The 17,202-nt window shown below is 39.2% G+C and overlaps 1 protein-coding gene across 20 annotated transcripts in view; it reads left to right on the top strand.

The window, feature by feature from the left end:
• The window catches only part of ank2b (ankyrin 2b, neuronal), a 207,950-nt gene that overhangs the window by 151,416 nt on the left and 39,332 nt on the right, over positions 1-17,202 (top strand). For 15 of the 20 annotated variants that reach the window (XM_072687958.1, XM_072687957.1, XM_072687967.1 and 12 more), the window contains 14 exons: positions 1,187-1,384; positions 4,651-4,749; positions 5,964-6,062; positions 6,226-6,423; positions 6,941-7,039; positions 7,479-7,577; positions 7,663-7,761; positions 7,858-7,956; positions 9,331-9,403; positions 11,478-11,619; positions 12,900-12,911; positions 13,528-13,615; positions 13,922-14,019; positions 15,761-15,796. In XM_072687958.1, coding sequence (XP_072544059.1) covers positions 1,187-1,384; positions 4,651-4,749; positions 5,964-6,062; positions 6,226-6,423; positions 6,941-7,039; positions 7,479-7,577; positions 7,663-7,761; positions 7,858-7,956; positions 9,331-9,403; positions 11,478-11,619; positions 12,900-12,911; positions 13,528-13,615; positions 13,922-14,019; positions 15,761-15,796 — 1,439 coding nt within the window. The remainder of the gene's footprint in view (positions 1-1,186; positions 1,385-4,650; positions 4,750-5,963; positions 6,063-6,225; positions 6,424-6,940; positions 7,040-7,478; positions 7,578-7,662; positions 7,762-7,857; positions 7,957-9,330; positions 9,404-11,477; positions 11,620-12,899; positions 12,912-13,527; positions 13,616-13,921; positions 14,020-15,760; positions 15,797-17,202) is intronic. The other 5 variants (XM_072687960.1, XM_072687955.1, XM_072687961.1 and 2 more) reach the window with 3 other exon arrangements.

Below are 17,202 nucleotides of genomic sequence, written 5' to 3'. Positions count from 1 at the left end.
CATCCTGTCTTTGTCAAAATCTTGACAACCCTGTTTACAACCCTGTTATTACAACTACAACTACAATACCCAGCATGCATTACACATACAGTATATGTCATCCTGTCTTTGTCAAAATCTTGACAACCCTGTTTACAACCCTGTTATTACAACTACAACTACAATACCCAGCATGCATTACACATACAGTATATGCCATCCTGTCTTTGTCAAAATCCTGACAACCCTGTTTACAACCCTGTTATTTTGCCTCAGCGAGAAAGAAGCTGATTGTCCTGTTATGGAGAGCTCTGATGAGCTTCTTTTATTAGATGGTTTGCGACAACACTGCATAACATTGCATGGGCTAACCTAGCCTACCATAGCCTAATGTAGATTTTAACACCGTAACAAGAACCTTTTGTAATTATTCCCAAGTCTTACCGCACAATGTTTCTGTCCTCTCTGGGTCTGTTGTCCGGTCAGCACAGTGTTTGGTTAACTAGCTGAAGAGATAGTAGTGTCTGGAAGGGTTAGCTAGCTTTTAGCCTAGCACGTCTCTGGCCATCGCATGCAGTCCACGGGTAACTGCAGTGTCTGGCATTCTCTGAGCAGCGTTTCATATGGTCGGCTAGCATTAGCTTTTAGCCTTTTAACCTAATGTTTAATCTCATGGTGGTTTTGGAGTCATCAAACTGGAAATTTGCCTTTTAGAGACTACTGTGGCACTGCTGTAGGATGCAAATAGGCATGTTTACAACAGATTAACAGCAGTAGTTACATTTTTCATAGGCCGGAGTATCCTTTTAAGTACTGCCATTAATTATTAGCAATTCTCTGAAGCAATCATCTCTGTTTTTGTAAACTGCATTAAGATATAATTACAATAGCTTATTGTATATGTATCAAATTCAAGGTAATGTGATAGTTAATAAATTCAAAGCAGTTCTGTTTTCTCAAGATGACGATTCCTGATTTAACCGTACACAATTTAAAAAAGTGCTAGCATTCCTAGTTCCTCAATAGCACCTATACAACCCTGTTTCATAAACTGATTTAGGTCTAATAATGCTTTTGCAGTGTCTCTAGTTAATGACCAAGATCAGGTCATTCACATCATGCTGTAATTGTACATCTTTATGAGATGACATTAGTATTTAGCATTCTCATTTGATCCTGTTGCTGACTTTTCATCCCCGGTTTTTAGGAGGACCAGACTCCACTCCACATCGCCTCTCGGCTGGGGAAGACGGAGATTGTCCAGCTGCTGCTCCAGCACATGGCTCACCCGGACGCTGCCACCACTAATGGCTACACGCCTCTCCACATCTCTGCCCGTGAGGGTCAGCTGGACGTGGCATCTGTGCTGCTGGAGGCCGGTGCCTCACACTCCCTCGCAACAAAGGTGAGGGACAAGCAAATGCATGGCATGAGCACATTCTGCACTATGGCAGAATGACAGACACTGGTTATTTCTGTCTGGAGAGGCCTTGTGCTCCATTTTTGTTGCTGAAGCAGGGAGAATGTACCTAGGTTCAAACTTTAAATGGAGTTATATAATAACTGAAAGTTTGGGAGAATGACCACGCCCAAACTCCTCTCCTCCATTTCTACACACTATAAAACTGTTCCTCTCCGTTCTCGTGACGAAAACTTGCAACCCACCACCGCCCCCGCTCCTCCTGATCAGCCTCTATCTAAAGGTGCACGTATTTGTCACTGTACAGTGTACACTGTACAGCGAAATGTGTCCTCCGCATTTAACCCATCTGGTAGTGAACACACACACTCACGTGTAAGGGGCAGTGAGTACACACACACACACACACACACACACACACACACACACACACACACACACACACAGAGCGGTGGGCAGCCAACTCCAGCGCCCAGGGAGCAGAGAGGGTAAAGGGCCCAACAGTGGCAGCTTGCCGAGCCCGGGAATCGAACCCACAATCCTGTTATCGATATCCCGGCGCTCTAACCGCTGAGCCACCACTGCCCTACTGGCAAGGGGGTGGTCTGGCTTCGGGGTCCCATCAGCTCGAAGCCCACCCGGGACTCCAGCCCTCCTCCTTGCCTCAGCTAGCATGGTCCACATTCGCAAATATGTTGTTGAGTATTCTTGGTTTAGCAATCACTAACAATCACTATTAAAACTGTCAAGCTTATTGGTTCTAATATATTGCTGCTGTCATGCTAAAACCTTAGCAATCGTTCACATAATATGAATCTGACAATTGTTCTTTTCAAAATGTCATGATAAATGAACCAATAAAAATGCTGTAAAATGACTTAGGTTTTCTGCTTATGCTGTAAAGTTGACATTCAGAAGTTGCCATTTTGGATTTGTGTGACAGCGATGGTATGTTACATTACTCTGAGCCTAAAGATCAATTAAGTGAGTCATTAATTAGGTTTGCCATGGTCAATTATATTTGAATAGCTTCTGATTTAGAGATGAATAAATGTAGACATAAAATTAGGCTTCCTACCATCAGTACTTAAGTGCTTGTAGTTTACCAAAAGCTCCTTCCACCTTCAGAGTATTTCATTAGAAGGGGAGTTGGAGGTTTCTGTTTTTTAAACTGAAAAAATCTCATTCTACTGACAACTGTGGCACAGCTGTAAGAAGTGATTAGACATGTTTACAGCAGACGTAGCAATAGGTACATCATTCATTCACTCATTTAGGCGGGAGTGTCCCTTTAATTATTGCCATTTATATATTACTGTTTTAGTGTATGTGTGTCCAACAGAGAGAGACTACTAGGAGAAATTTACATATGCATTAACATCATGCAAACTGCCAGTTATCCACCGCTGACTCATCAATTAATCAAGATTTGAAACATCCTTTTCATTTCTATTAAATGTAACCTACTCTTAATAATATCAAATCCAGGACTGAGCTCATTTCCATTCATTCTCTCTGAATTCAGCCATTTCATTCAGCCAGGAATTCAGGTCAGGATCCACATACACTGATTCATTATTGAACAGATCATTGTGAAATGAAGAAGCGTGATTCATCTGGTGCTTTTATCCTGGATTTCAGTCCTAATGAAACTGAAAGTGTTGACCTCTCAGGCTTGTTCTTCATCACTGTCCGTGAGCACTGTTTTTAAGACCCCTGTGTGATTGTGTGCAACAAATACTGAGAGGATCTTTTAGTCTAGGCTGTGGATAAACATGATGATCATGTGACTTCAGGGGCAGACACGCCTGTCTCAGAGAGCGAAAGCTGGCTCACTAGCTCCCTCTGCTGCGTCTTCCCTGAAGTTCTGCTCTGCACAGTTTTACTGCACATATAGAATAGTAAAGCCCTGAGCTTGCTTCATGTTGCATCAGCACTTTATTGTCTATCTGCACAGCTTTTGTGAATACAGTTGTGCAGCTCTGTACAAAAGTGAGGAGCACATCTAGTACAGGTCATAAAATCTATACCTTAACTAAAAATAAAAAAAGCATTTATAATTGACCATATGGATGTTGTCACAAAGCAGCTTAACAGAGATCCAGGTTTGAGTTTCTTCTGAGTAAGTCAATGGCAAGACAAAACTCCCTTGAAGTGAGCAAATCGTTTTTTTAAATCATATACGGTAAGATAATTGACCACACTGTCCACACTGTTATTTATATAAGTGATCAGATTGAATTTGCATGTCTGGACATCACAAACCTATCTGCATGGGTTGCTGTGGTAACAACGTAGGCACTGCTTTCATTGGCAGGAGAGATGAAGGTCGCTCTGGATTTAGCGTAATTGTCTGTCGCATTGCGAGTGATGCAAAATTTGATGTGAGCAGCCAGAGCATCCAGGCTAAGAACCATCTGAAAGAAATCTGAATAATTGCATTTCAAGCCACCTGCAAATGTGATTTGCAACCAATTTGCAAAAATTGGATTTCATGTGGTTTTTGGCTGTCCAGATTATCAAACATTGATGTGGATACAATGTAGATCTGCCAGAAATCAGACTTCGGTTGGCAGTCTGAACATAGTCCAAGAACCCATCCCTCTATGCTTAAAACCAAATAACACACAGAAAAAGCACGAAAGCAATGGAGAACTGTGACTAATGAGACAGTAGGCCATGGGTTATGAGAATGGAAGTGAGCACAGGACACACGATCAGTATCATTGATTATTGATTGCTATTACAGTAATAATTAAGAAGGACATACTGCATAAAATAGCATGTAGTATCTTGACCCCAGAATTACAATTGTTTTAAACCTGAGAATATTTATATCATTACACCTTCATAATCAAATTGTTCACCTTTCTCCCAGTTTGGTTCTGCCAACTAACCCACCCACTGTAGCTCCCCCTAGCAGTAGAAATGCTCCCAACACTAGGAGGGTAAGGACTAACTCCTCTGATACATGTGAATCCAGCCACTGCATTTTTTCAAACGCAACATTGCCGGGCAGTCAGCGTGCTCGATGGAAAGCACCGGGTCACTGCACCAGCTAACAGAGGCTTTTGCTGGCCAACATTACTTTTAGAGTAAAGAGGGGACAGAGTGCCATCTACCCATCCGAAGGAAGAGGGGTCCACAAACATACATACAGTGTATGTTGTGCGGCAACAGATGTACTACATTAAAATGACCATTTTAACTCAATGTGATACTCATCATATCCTTCCTTTCTGCTTTTGCAGAAGGGATTCACTCCCTTACATGTGGCCTCCAAATACGGCAGCCTTGATGTGGCAAAACTCCTCCTGCAGAGACGCGCCCCTCCAGACTCAGCGGGGAAGGTAAGCATGAAAAAAGTTATTTTTAAAAAGTGTAAAGTGTAAAGCTTAGTAAGGATCTGATCTGTAAAGTCATCATCTGTTTACTTCTCTTTCATGTATACCATTCATGTACTTAATTAAAGCCCCTGGGATCCCAAGGTCTAATAATGTATTGCTCTCCGCTCGATGTGGAATCTACGGTCCTAAAAGTGGTCATGCTTACATCAGCATACCCCTGACCAATCACAAGGCTAACATGGCTCTGCCTTCTCTTCGAGTTTGAGTAACATGGCGAGCTAAAGCAAAACCTAAAGCTAAAGCTTGAGCTCAAGCAGTGCACATGCACCATCGTCCCTTATGTCCTGCGCCCATCTTCTCTCCGCTTCACTGTGGATTTTAGTGACAGGGTGCCAGGTCAGACGGAAGGTCCCAATGCAGCACTGTAGCCAGGGAGGTCCACGGCTGGCTGCCCACACATTCCCCACCCTCCTGGTTCTGCTAAATGCCACAGTGAACCGGAGAGGGATGGGAGGGACACAGGGCATGTGTGGCTTGTATGTATATATGTACTAGTAATCGGTTACTGATATCAGAACCTCATTAAACCCTAAAGATCTGTAAAATCACAACTACAATTCACAATCAAATCATCATATTTCATATTTCTGCTTAGTGTCTTCTGTTTAAATCTTGCTCAACACTTCATTTAACACCCAGCTTCGAAAAATCCATGTATTTCAATGAGTTCCCAGGGGCTTTAAATAATGTAGAGTCACCTCCAAGCACAGTAAGGTGAAGTGAAGTGGTTGAAAGACAATAAAAGCCCATGTTTGTAGAACCTAATTCATAGAATTTCTTGGAATGTTGTTTAAAAGAAATACATAGAGGCTATGTTGACTGCAAGAGCGCCGGTAAGCATAGTTTCATTTGATGATAACAAGATCTTTTTCATAAATAATAAAGCAAACAATTATTTCTGTTTCTTTCCTTTAATAAGGATAATGATTCCTCTCCAGCTTGCACTTTAATCTAAACCATAATGTTCTGCCCTTATACATTAACATGTTAACAATCCCTGATAACACAGCTTTCTTCTATACTGGTTTAGTGTGTTTGTATATATGTGTGTGTGTGTGTGTTTTTGTGTGGATATGTGTTTATTGACTGCCTCTGCAACACTATACAGTATTAACAGCTCCTTCTAAACCATCTCGCACTGACCCTCATCCTTACAGAACGGACTCACGCCTCTCCATGTTGCTGCGCATTATGATAACCAGAAGGTGGCGCTGCTGCTTTTGGACAAAGGGGCTTCTCCCCATGCCACGGCCAAGGTGAGAGCCTACCTGCGTGGTGGGCTTGGACGGTGCTTTTTTTTTTCTCAAATAGAACTCTTCGGCACTTCATAAAGCGATGCGTTGAGTGATGCTTCCATAAACACAACTTCCTAAAAAACTTCCTAAAAACCTTACTTCCTGCCATCTTCCCCATTTATAGAATGGATACACTCCTCTGCACATAGCTGCAAAGAAGAACCAGATGGATATAGCCACCACACTCCTGCAATACGGTGCAGAAACCAACATCCTGACCAAGCAGGGTGTGACCCCTCTCCACCTGGCCTCTCAGGAGGGTCACAGTGACATGGCTGCCCTGCTGCTGCAGAAAGGAGCTCACGTCAACGTATCCACTAAGGTAGCCAGACCCTAAACATACAAAATCACTGCTGTCGTGCAAAATCGTATATCTGTATTTTGACTGGTTGCCGCTTTTTACATAATTTGAATCTGGTAGTTTTACTTTACATTGTGTCAACATTGCATGACTGGACCAATAGAAATGCTGCAAAATGGAGATATGAGGTGATTACAGAAATAAAATATTAACTCTGTACTAGAAAGTCCGAGACCTCATTTATACCAGGTCACTTCATGCGTCTTGAGTATCAGGATTTCATCTGGATAAGGCTGTGCCACATAAAAATGCAAGTGTACACCAGATACAGATCCCATCACTCAAACCACTTCAGGAGGTGATCTGAGACGAATTTGAGCCACATGTTATAGCAGTGTAAATCTGTCCCTTCAAGACACATTCTGTAACAAAAATTAACAGATGCCATATATAAAAGGCAGTATGACTACAACTACTACTAGCTACTGTTCATGTAAATCTAACTCACTTTTAATTGATCCTGTTTTTATTATTGCAGAGTGGACTCACTGCCCTTCATCTCGCTGCACAGGAAGACAAAGTTGGTGTTGCTGAAATCTTAGTTAAAAATGGTGCAAACATGGATCAGCAAACTAAAGTAAGGAGATTATTCCTGTACAGCAAATTAAACAGCATTGTGCATCCATGTGGATCTTTGTCATGGCCAGTACTTCTACCAATAATTGTTATTAACAAAAAACGTCCATAATATTATTCATGTATGAAGTGTATATATATATATATATATATATATATATATATATATGAAGTATAAACCTTGTAATTGAGTTATACCCTTATACACATACACACACACATATATATATACATACATATATATATATATATATATATGTATATATATATATATATATATATATATATATAGTGTATTTTGTCTGAATTAAGAACATCCTCAGTCAAACATTTGTTAGAATGACTGGGCTTTATTAGCAAGCATAAATTTTATTGAATATGCTTCCTTTAGTTGTGAACTATCATTCAGAGATAACAATAATAAATCTCCTCTCTTCCAGCTGGGATATACACCACTGATTGTCGCCTGTCACTATGGAAATGCCAAGATGGTTAACTTCCTGTTGAAGAGCAATGCGAGTGTCAATGCCAAAACTAAGGTACGTTAATCATGAACATCAGAGAAAAGCATGGATGTGGTTTATGTTGTGTTATGAAGGTGAATTAGTTGTGTCCCCTCTTCAGAATGGATACACACCCCTTCACCAAGCAGCTCAACAAGGCAACACACACATCATCAATGTTCTGCTCCAGTATGGAGCGAAACCCAACGCCATCACTGTGGTGAGTAGATGACCACATAAACACGTACAGTTAAATAACCACGCACACACACTTAGCAGCCAGTGATGACATCATGTCTCTAACACTATATTGCAGAATGGAAACACAGCTCTCGCCATTGCTCGTCGCCTTGGTTACATCTCAGTGGTCGACACGCTGAGGGTGGTCACAGAGGAGATCATCACCACAACAACAGTGAGTCTTATTCTTTCAAATACTGTGTGTGTCATGGGTTTAAAGTGTGGGTGTAAAGGCTGAAAATGGTGCTGGATCATTGTTTTTAATGGAACTGCGACTTCCAACTGAGTATCTTTAAGTGCGATGAGACCACAAAATGTCTAGTAGATGACATGTTTAAAGCAGTTAGTCTGAACATAAACAAGTTGTTTGGTTTTGCTGCATGTTCACTAGGCTCTAGCCACAGACCTTCTGCCAGAACAAAAAACAGCCATACACCATATATCTGTATGAACCACTATGAATTAACAAACTACAGATTAAAAGTGTAGAGTGCTGGGTTGATCTGCACAAAGTATTCCTCCTGGTCACCAAAGATGAGGAGCACCTCTGTTGTGCACCTCTGTTTATCCTTTATCTAGGGGTATGATTCTTGCCAAGGGTGCAAGAGATTGAGAGAGGGCAAGAGGGTTCAAATCCTGGACAAGCCCCCAAATGTAAAGACCAATAGCAAAGGGCTCCAGACCATGCTAAACACACACTTAATTCTTTCCTAAATACCATATTGAATATACCATACTTTGATACATTTTACATGTTGTATGTGAAACATCAGGAAAGAACATAATATCCCACATTAACTACCTTTTCCATAAATATGCAGTATACATTCACACACTTGCGGCCCTAATAAGTGCTTGAAAACTCAGAAATAATTTTTGTGTTATTTTTTTTATTTTTTATTTATTTATTTATTTATTTATTTTTTGGGGGGGGGACTCTTGGCACCCCATGCAGTTGGGAAATGTAATTCATGCTTTGAGCCCCACTAAAGGATGCACTTTACACATGTATTTCTGGACAAGCTGAGAGATACAGAACCATCATCTAAATTGAAAGAAGAATGTGGACTGACATGGTCAGTATGAGTAATATTACAGGAGTTTGAGTTAGGCAGCATTGCATAATTCTTTCATAATTCTAAATATTTGCCCTATTGTAAGTCAGTGAAGCATCTAAATCTCTCTAAACTGTTATTATAAGCTAAGAGTGCTAAATACTATTGCTTTAAGCAAAATCACAGAGTAAAAGTGGGAACTTTGAATTTACTGTCAAATAATGTTTAGTCAAGTTTTAATTATGATTTTATGGGAAAGTTTTGCATCCTAATCTCCCACATTTCACCACGCTTAGAGATCAGAGTGAATTCTGAAATACACTGAACATAAAAATAGGATTGATATTTTTTTCGTCAACAAATATTGTTGATCATTTCAAAATCAGTGCAGTTGAATCACTGTTTTGTGCATGATCAGTGCATGATTATGCATCAATGCCTTTTACACCCTAATAGCCTATTAATAATAATGGAATGATTTTGCTTGTATACAGACAGTGACAGAGAAACACAAGCTGAATGTGCCAGAGACCATGACTGAAGTGCTTGATGTGTCTGATGAGGAAGGTGAGTTTTACCTTTTAACAAAATTACGGTCTACAGCTCAGCCCATTTTTCACTATTCTACAAATGAAAGACAATGTAAATAATGCCTTATTAGATTATAATTCATGTTATATGCAATATGCAATGTCATGTAGTGCTCAAGCAGACCGATGGCGCTATGTCTGATGACTCCCTTGATGAAGGTACTCAGCACTAGTGTTCTGATGCTTGGTCGCTGCTCTAAATTGCTGTGCAGATTCACCACAAGCATTAACGTGTGAATTAAGTAACTGGATGATTGGGGTTGATTATTTAACTGAGCACTCTGCTGTGGTATACTAAGCACAAAATGCATGGATCTTGAAATCACAACTATGACTTTAAGGTGTTTGATGCACAGTGCTGGTCAAAGGGTTTAAATACTGGGCTTTCAGTCTCATTCCATAGCAATATAAAACTCACTTGACTGTAGACAGTCACACTGGTGGCATCTGCTGGTGCTCCTTGGCAGGCCTGTGTCTTAGTAGTTCTTGGCTTGTTAAAACCATTCAAACCAATTTCCTTCAGTGATTTTGGAACCTGTATTTGTTTAGAAATGGCTCCATGTGACATCCCTGACTTGTTGAGTTCATTGGACTTTCTCATTTTACTTTAATATCCAATCATGATCACTTACAGGACGTTAAGAGGCCTTCACTTTGACAAGTAAAAAACAGCTAAACCACTAAATTATTAACCCAAGTGGGGTTTTGTGTAATTATGTATACGTGTGACCTTGGTTTGATTTCTAAAAAAATTTTGAAAGCCCACAATTTCCATGACATCCATGTCCAATGTATGTAAACTTCTTAACAAACCGGGTGTTTTAACTCACAACAAATTTGTTCTTTGTTAACCTTCCAGTTTTCTAAATGGAAAATGTAAAGCTCTGCAGCAATTCTAAAATACCACTTGATGGTAGTATGATTATTAGCTCTGTATTTGTATTTCATTGGTAAAAAAAACTAGCAAATGAAAAAGAATTTGATCCCGGTGTTAAATACACATGCACAAAACTCACAGAGCAGCTCAGGGAAACCAGTATGAGCAGAGGGAAGGTGCTAAAGTCTAATGGGTTTCTTCATGTCCAAACAGTCATCCAGTTTTCTCTTTTAATAGTTGCCCAAAACCAAGATTTTAGTTGAATGGTTGTCTCTGTAATTCAGGGGTCACTTCAAACCTAATACTCAGAAGGTTACTGTGGCTACAGGCTTACAGGCTTTCCTTGCCACCGAATCAGATCCCACCAGATTCCACTTGTTTGAGTTGATTGAGTTGGTCTCAGTCTTCAAACAGTTGATTAGTAATATGAGGTAGAAAGTAAATGTTTATTAAGAATAAAAACCTGCTGCCACAGTAGCCCCTTACAGATTGGATCTTTAGTTCAAAGTCAGTTAAAGACTAAGTGTAACCTGCTGTTGTTGACACTGATCTGTTCAGCAGGTGCCCTATAGTACAGAATAGCCTTTCTTTTTTTGTCATAAATACACATTATTGTTCTACTCTCTAGGCAGCCAGTATGCTATTGACAGCAGAAGTCCACTATCAGGCTACAGTACGTCTCATATTTACTGTCAGTATTCCTTGCTTTTTGCCAGTCCCAGAAGTCTACCCTTGCTGGTCACACATGGCAGCAGCAGCAGTGGTGCTTTTTTATGTATTTTCACGAATTCTCTCAGCACTCAGCTGCCGAGGTCATAAGCTATGTAGAGCGCTGTGGTCATAGAAGCTTTGCTGATACATGCAGGCTTTCTTTAATGGCACAAAAAAGAGAAAGTGTGCGCTTCCAGTTCAGTATGTTGCTGTGTGTGTGCTGTGTGTGTGTTCGCTGTGTGAAGGCACATTTGCATGCAAGTACCTACCTGGCAGAAAACCAGTGTCTTAATGTTCTAAACCTTTAAGCATACAACTTCCATTTCTGTGTGTCTGTGTGCGTGTGTGTGTGTGTGAGAGAGAGAACACTTCAGTGTGTATGTTGTTTTAGGAGAACGCACGAAGCTGTAATCTGTGATGTGTGAGGATGTTCAGGTAATATCTTGCTGCACATGTGTTGTAGGTGATGACACAATGACAGGAGATGGAGGAGAGTATCTAAGAGCCGAGGACCTGAGGGAGCTGGGAGATGACTCGTTGCCTGGCCAGTACCTGGACGGCATGAATTACTTGCGTTTCAGTCTGGAAGGTGGACGATCAGACAGGTACCAGTGTTTGCAAGTTGAGAAAAGGTGTTGTGTAAATGCCAATGTAGTGACATAATAATAAAGTTAATAAAAATAATCTTCCATTTGTAACACTGTTAAGAAGCATTGTTTCCAAGTAATTGCATTGTACTAAAAAAGCAGAGGCACTATGTACTGAATGGTGGCCTTTAAATGTAGTCTTACCCAACAAATTAGTACATTGATTGAAGAAAAAGCAGTTCAAAAAGCATATAAAGTGTCCTATCTTTATTTAGCTTGATGAGGTGAGAGTTTGATAAATGGAATAGACATACTGTGAACCTTCAAAATATTTTTTTTTTGGTTGACAAAAAACCCCAACAGTCTTGACCTCTTACATTTACACCCCAAAAGAATCAAGCCCACTAGTAAAAGCCTTTCAACAACTAAAGCTGCAATACGTTAGAATGTAACAACTATTTTGGGAAAACATTGTGGTGTTAACACTAGAGAGCAGCACATCACCACCAGACTGCCATAAGCTAGCTGATAAAATCATCTCATTATTATTTATTTTCAAGCAAAATTTGTGTTTCTTTTTTCTGAGGCAAAATAACAGGGTTGTAAACAGGGTTGTAAAACAGCATCTGAGTATTTTTCACCCCAACCAAAGTCACATGCTTACTTATTTATACATCAAATAACAACTTGATGTTTATAAAATTTTATGAACCATAAATGCATTCTATGGAACTTTAAATGTGAGCTTCAGCATTTGTTTCCATTATCTTAAATCGCTAGCAACTAAATGCTAGACCAAAACCAAAACAACTTCAGAATACACTGAGCCCAACATTACAGAAAAGTGCATCATTGCCTGCATTATATACATTTATTAACGTAAGTCTTATTAACATTAACATGAGTTCCTGAAGACCAACATCTAATCTACAAGGTTTTGCAGTTAAGTAGCTGACCTTTTTAAAACAATAAATAAGAGCAAATGAAAGAACATATTTCTGCCCACTATCTGTAACTCACATTACACAGAAAAAATTTAAGAAGTAAACATTTTGACTCTTTGTTGTGGAGCCTTTTAAATATTCAGGAAACAGCATTATATTTTTGACACATTCCTTTAGCCCAGAGATAAAAGTGTTCTTTTTGTCTTTACTGTAAATTTACAGTACTAATTCTTTACTAACAGGTTTGAGTCATTTTGAAAGTATCCCAGAATCATTTAGCACTGCAGTTTAACTTATAATAGCTAATACTGACACTAATCCTTCATTTCTTTGTTTCTTCCAATGCTCACACAGCCACTTGCATAGGTATGAGTGCAATACATGGTTGCCTTCACTGGAGGTCCTGGATAGATTAACACTACAACACATACAACATTTGGTCATCCTGAATCAAAGTTTCTGTTAATGTGAATAATATCCAAAATGCGTACATTTAAAGACAACACGCAGGTCTTTTGGAGTCAAATGGGGGTTTTGATTTGCATTTCTGGCAATCCTACAAACCTGCTACAAACTCTTGAAAGATTGTCTAGGTCTTCCAGATCTCAGCTTGCCCTCTAATGTTCTTTTTAACTGCCATTGTTTTAATTACATCATAAACTTAAGATATGGCTACTTGAAAACACTTTGCTCCTTTATTCAAAGCTTTTCTTGATTTGTGGGTATTAACTATTTCATTTTTAGAGTAGACAGATTCTTAGAGGGTTCCATGGTTGCTGATTATTGGGACAAGGTTTGAGGAATCAGAGTATTTATAAATCTTTGCAATTTCAACTGGCACCACCCAGCTAATTAAGGTCTGAGGCCTTGGTAATCAGCTATCTGGGAAAACGCTTAACTCTGTTGGAGTGCCCGAACTTTTTACATGCCACTGTATAATCAGAGCTTGCTGGCTCAATAGTTGTCCTGTGTTTTATTGCAGTACGGACCGGTCCTACACACCCACTCATCATGGCTATTACTCTCCAAAGCATGACGGGATGGGGGACGACTCAATCCGTAACTACCAGGTAGAGTCTACAGAGGGTCACCTAAAACCCTAAATTGGATGTTTCATTGATTCTCTAAGTGAAAATAAACAAACAGCAAATCCTATTTAGGTACCATATCATATAGAATGTGCCATAACATTCTACATGCCACTCTTTGTGTTATTTCCCCCCTAATATGTTAAATTAAGCAAGTAATCAGTGAGTGTGTATTAAAATGTGCAGGATGAAATTAGGTCACAGATCTGAAGGACTGTGATAAAAAGGATATTTTTGGAGTAAAATCTTGTGGAGCGTTAACTGTGGCTGTTTCCTGTCTGTTTGTAGGTGTCATCCCTTGCTAATGAAAAGGACTCGTACAGACTGAGCTGGGGAACAGAAAACCTGGACAATATAGCACTTTCTTCCAGTCCTGTTCACTCTGGGTATGGAAACTTACTCTCACCCACAGTCTTACACTCTTTGTCAGCTGAAAATTAGATCATTTTCTGGTATTTCTAGACAGATCAGCACTCGTGACGTAGTTTTGGCCAGACTAAACAAAGAGTTCCACAAAACAGGATTTAGTGTATTTATATCCCTGTCTGGCATCCCTGCTGACTGTAATAGACAGCCTTGTAATCTCATTTATTCTGGCAGTGGGCCTGTTGTCCTTGTGTTGAATGACTGCTCATAGATTTTGGTTCTGTTTATACACTATATGTATCAATAATGTCCCCTACTATAAATAGTACAGCAAGTTTTACGTAAATGTTGAGTTTCCTGTATGGCGTTAGTTTAGTAGTTTAATGGCAATTGCTGGTAGCTAGTTTACAAAAAAGGTTGTTATTTAGGTGAATGTGGTCAGTGAATCTAGCCTGTAACAAAGCAACAGAAGTAAAGCCATGTGTGAAGAACAATGGTAAAACCTCTTTTACAGCATTACGGTTCAATATTTTCATATTTTAATATTTTAATAAACAGTGTTTCTATAGAGATTGCTTGAGGCTTTCACTGCAGTATCATGGCACCCTCATGTGATTTTTCTCCCAAGGGCAAAAAGTATGCACGGTTAACCCCTTAAACAGCCTATGGTGGGCCAATTATTACAAATTATTACAATTATTACAAACTTCTGTTACCAATGAATAGACCCACTAGTTTGTACAGAAGTCCCCATAGTTACTGAGTAATACACCTTAGTGTGTAATAAGTCTTGCTGCGTAAAGAGGTTAAGTTGCTGAAAATCTCAAATTCAGCTAATTTAAAAAAGTCCATATCATGAAAAATCTGAATTTTCCTCAGTTGTTTAAAATATGGGAATCTGAAAAGAGCCCATAAACACTGTTTAGGTTTGAGAACATACTGTCCAGTTCTCAGTACATACATTCATTAATAAGCTGTAAAACGACTGTTTTGATATCACTGTTTCTCTAAACTCATTTACATATCTTTTTTTTTGCTTATTTAGTCAACAACAGTTTAGCCCCACGCATTTATAATTGCAGTTCTCCCAACATAACTCCAGTGCGACGCAGGCTAGCACTGGCATCTGCTGAGTGCACAACGCTGTCCTCCGAGCACGTTGGTTGCCCGGTGAATAATTCAATAAACATTTCGATACTTGAAATCAACTCCAAACTTTTCTTGAAAACATTTGACTTTTAGTTGATTTGTAATAACATGTTTCAAATATGAGGCAGTCAAACATTTCTCAACATTTTTCAAATAAATTGAACATTTAATATTTTTTTAAAAATTAAACTGAATTGATTTGAAGAGCTAGATAAGAGCAAAAAAATGAACTAAAAGGTTCATTTTAGTTGAGTTAGGATAATTTACATTAGGCTACACTGTTTACAGCCTGGGACAAGACTTTGGAGTGTAATTCACTGTACTCTAGGTGTGGTCAGGCAGTATAAATAATACATTGCTCACCATCATGTCTTATATTCCTTTGGACATTTGTTATATCTTAAAGTTAGCGTGCCTTTCATGAAGATTTTTCTTGAATTTTCTCAATATCTCAGTGTGTCTGATTTGTTTCTCGTCCTTGGACTCTTGCTCTCTCTCTCTCTCTCTCTCTCTCTCTCTCTCTCTCTCTCTCTTCTTGCTGTTCTCTCCCCTTTCTTTCCTTTCTTTCCCTCTGTCTCTCGCTCTCTGATGGGTATTTTGTTCTCTCTCCAGCCGTTCATCTCCGTGCCATGACCATGACACCAGCAGGTGACTGGCTGTACTTTGACGTTTGACCCCCTCTTCCTTTTTCAGTGTGCACTCCATTAAAGGGAGACATACCTGCAATGCCCGCTCTGCCTCTTGGCCCTCTCAAACATAAATTGAGAAGATAGACCTAAACCTGTTTACAGCAAACCTCATGTCTTTTACTGAGCTGCCTAAAAGCATTGCAGGTTAAAGCCACCGTGTGTGACTTTCAACATATTTGTCATTTCACCAACATGCGTCTTGCACCCGAAACCCACTAACAAAGCCGTTGCCTGTTTTTTTTTTTTTTTTTTCTTATTTGATACCCCTTGTTGATCGCCATTCAGGACGTTCAGCACTGTCTCTTGTGTAATCTGACCCTTAACTAACTGTGTTTTGCTGCAGTTCAACAAGTATCCTGTTTCGTATCACTTCAGTATACACGCTAGGTCACACTGTGCTATGTCCTATGAACATTAGCATCATTTGTTCACTGAATATACAGCTCCACTCTACATTATCAGTTTCTCTGGTTTTACCATTTATAGGCAATGTGTTTAGGGGAATTAATATATGTGTTGTATTTCATAAACCATTTCCCCTAAATTCCAAATAAAAGTATTTCTATTTACAGCATTTATTTGAAGAAATGGCAGCTGCCCAAAAACAACTGAAATTATTATAATAGAAATTATTATTATAATTATCATGCAAAGAAGTTACTATTTAAATATAAACAACACAGCACTAATATTTGAACTTTGAGAGCATTCAGAAATCACTATGGTGAAATAACCTCGACTGCCAATCATAGCTTTCATGTCCTGGCAGACTCTCCACTAGTCTTTTACATTGCTGTTGGGTGACTTTATGTCATTCATAGTCTGCAAACTCAGCTTTGTTTGATGAAATGCCTGGATTTTCCAGAGCTGTATATGAAGTTCTGCGGAAATTATTTAAAGTGTTTATTTACTCAGAAAAAAAAAATATTTTAAAACAAATACAAATAACATTCATGCAGAAAGGCCTGATTTTACATCACTGTGTTCATCTCCAAAGCTCTCCTCATGGGAGTCTAGTATTATTTATAGTTATCATCCAACACCTGGTTTGGTAAATCAGTGCCTAATGATGTTAAATCAGGTGAGCTGGACGTGGAACTTAAGAATCATGTTTTGTTCTTTAGACGAGCTCACAAGAAATCAGCTACTTCAAAATGAGAAATGACTCAGTTAAGCTGAAATATTAGCTGGGTATAAATGAACAACAAAAACTAAGAATACAAATACACAGATTAGTTCTGAACTAGTGGATTGGGGGCGATCTAGACATATTTGAATGGATTAGGTACTGGCTATTTTCATCCCAATCCAGTTGCAAGTCTTTGTTTTAACCATGGTATTCAGAACGAACTTGAAAACTTTATG

The sequence above is a fragment of the Salminus brasiliensis genome, chromosome 9 (genome assembly GCF_030463535.1).
Source record: "Salminus brasiliensis chromosome 9, fSalBra1.hap2, whole genome shotgun sequence".
In the NCBI taxonomy this organism is placed as follows: Eukaryota; Metazoa; Chordata; class Actinopteri; order Characiformes; family Bryconidae; genus Salminus; species Salminus brasiliensis.
The sequence above is the reverse complement of the archived record's forward strand: the minus strand, read 5'-3'. Positions and strand labels throughout refer to the sequence as shown.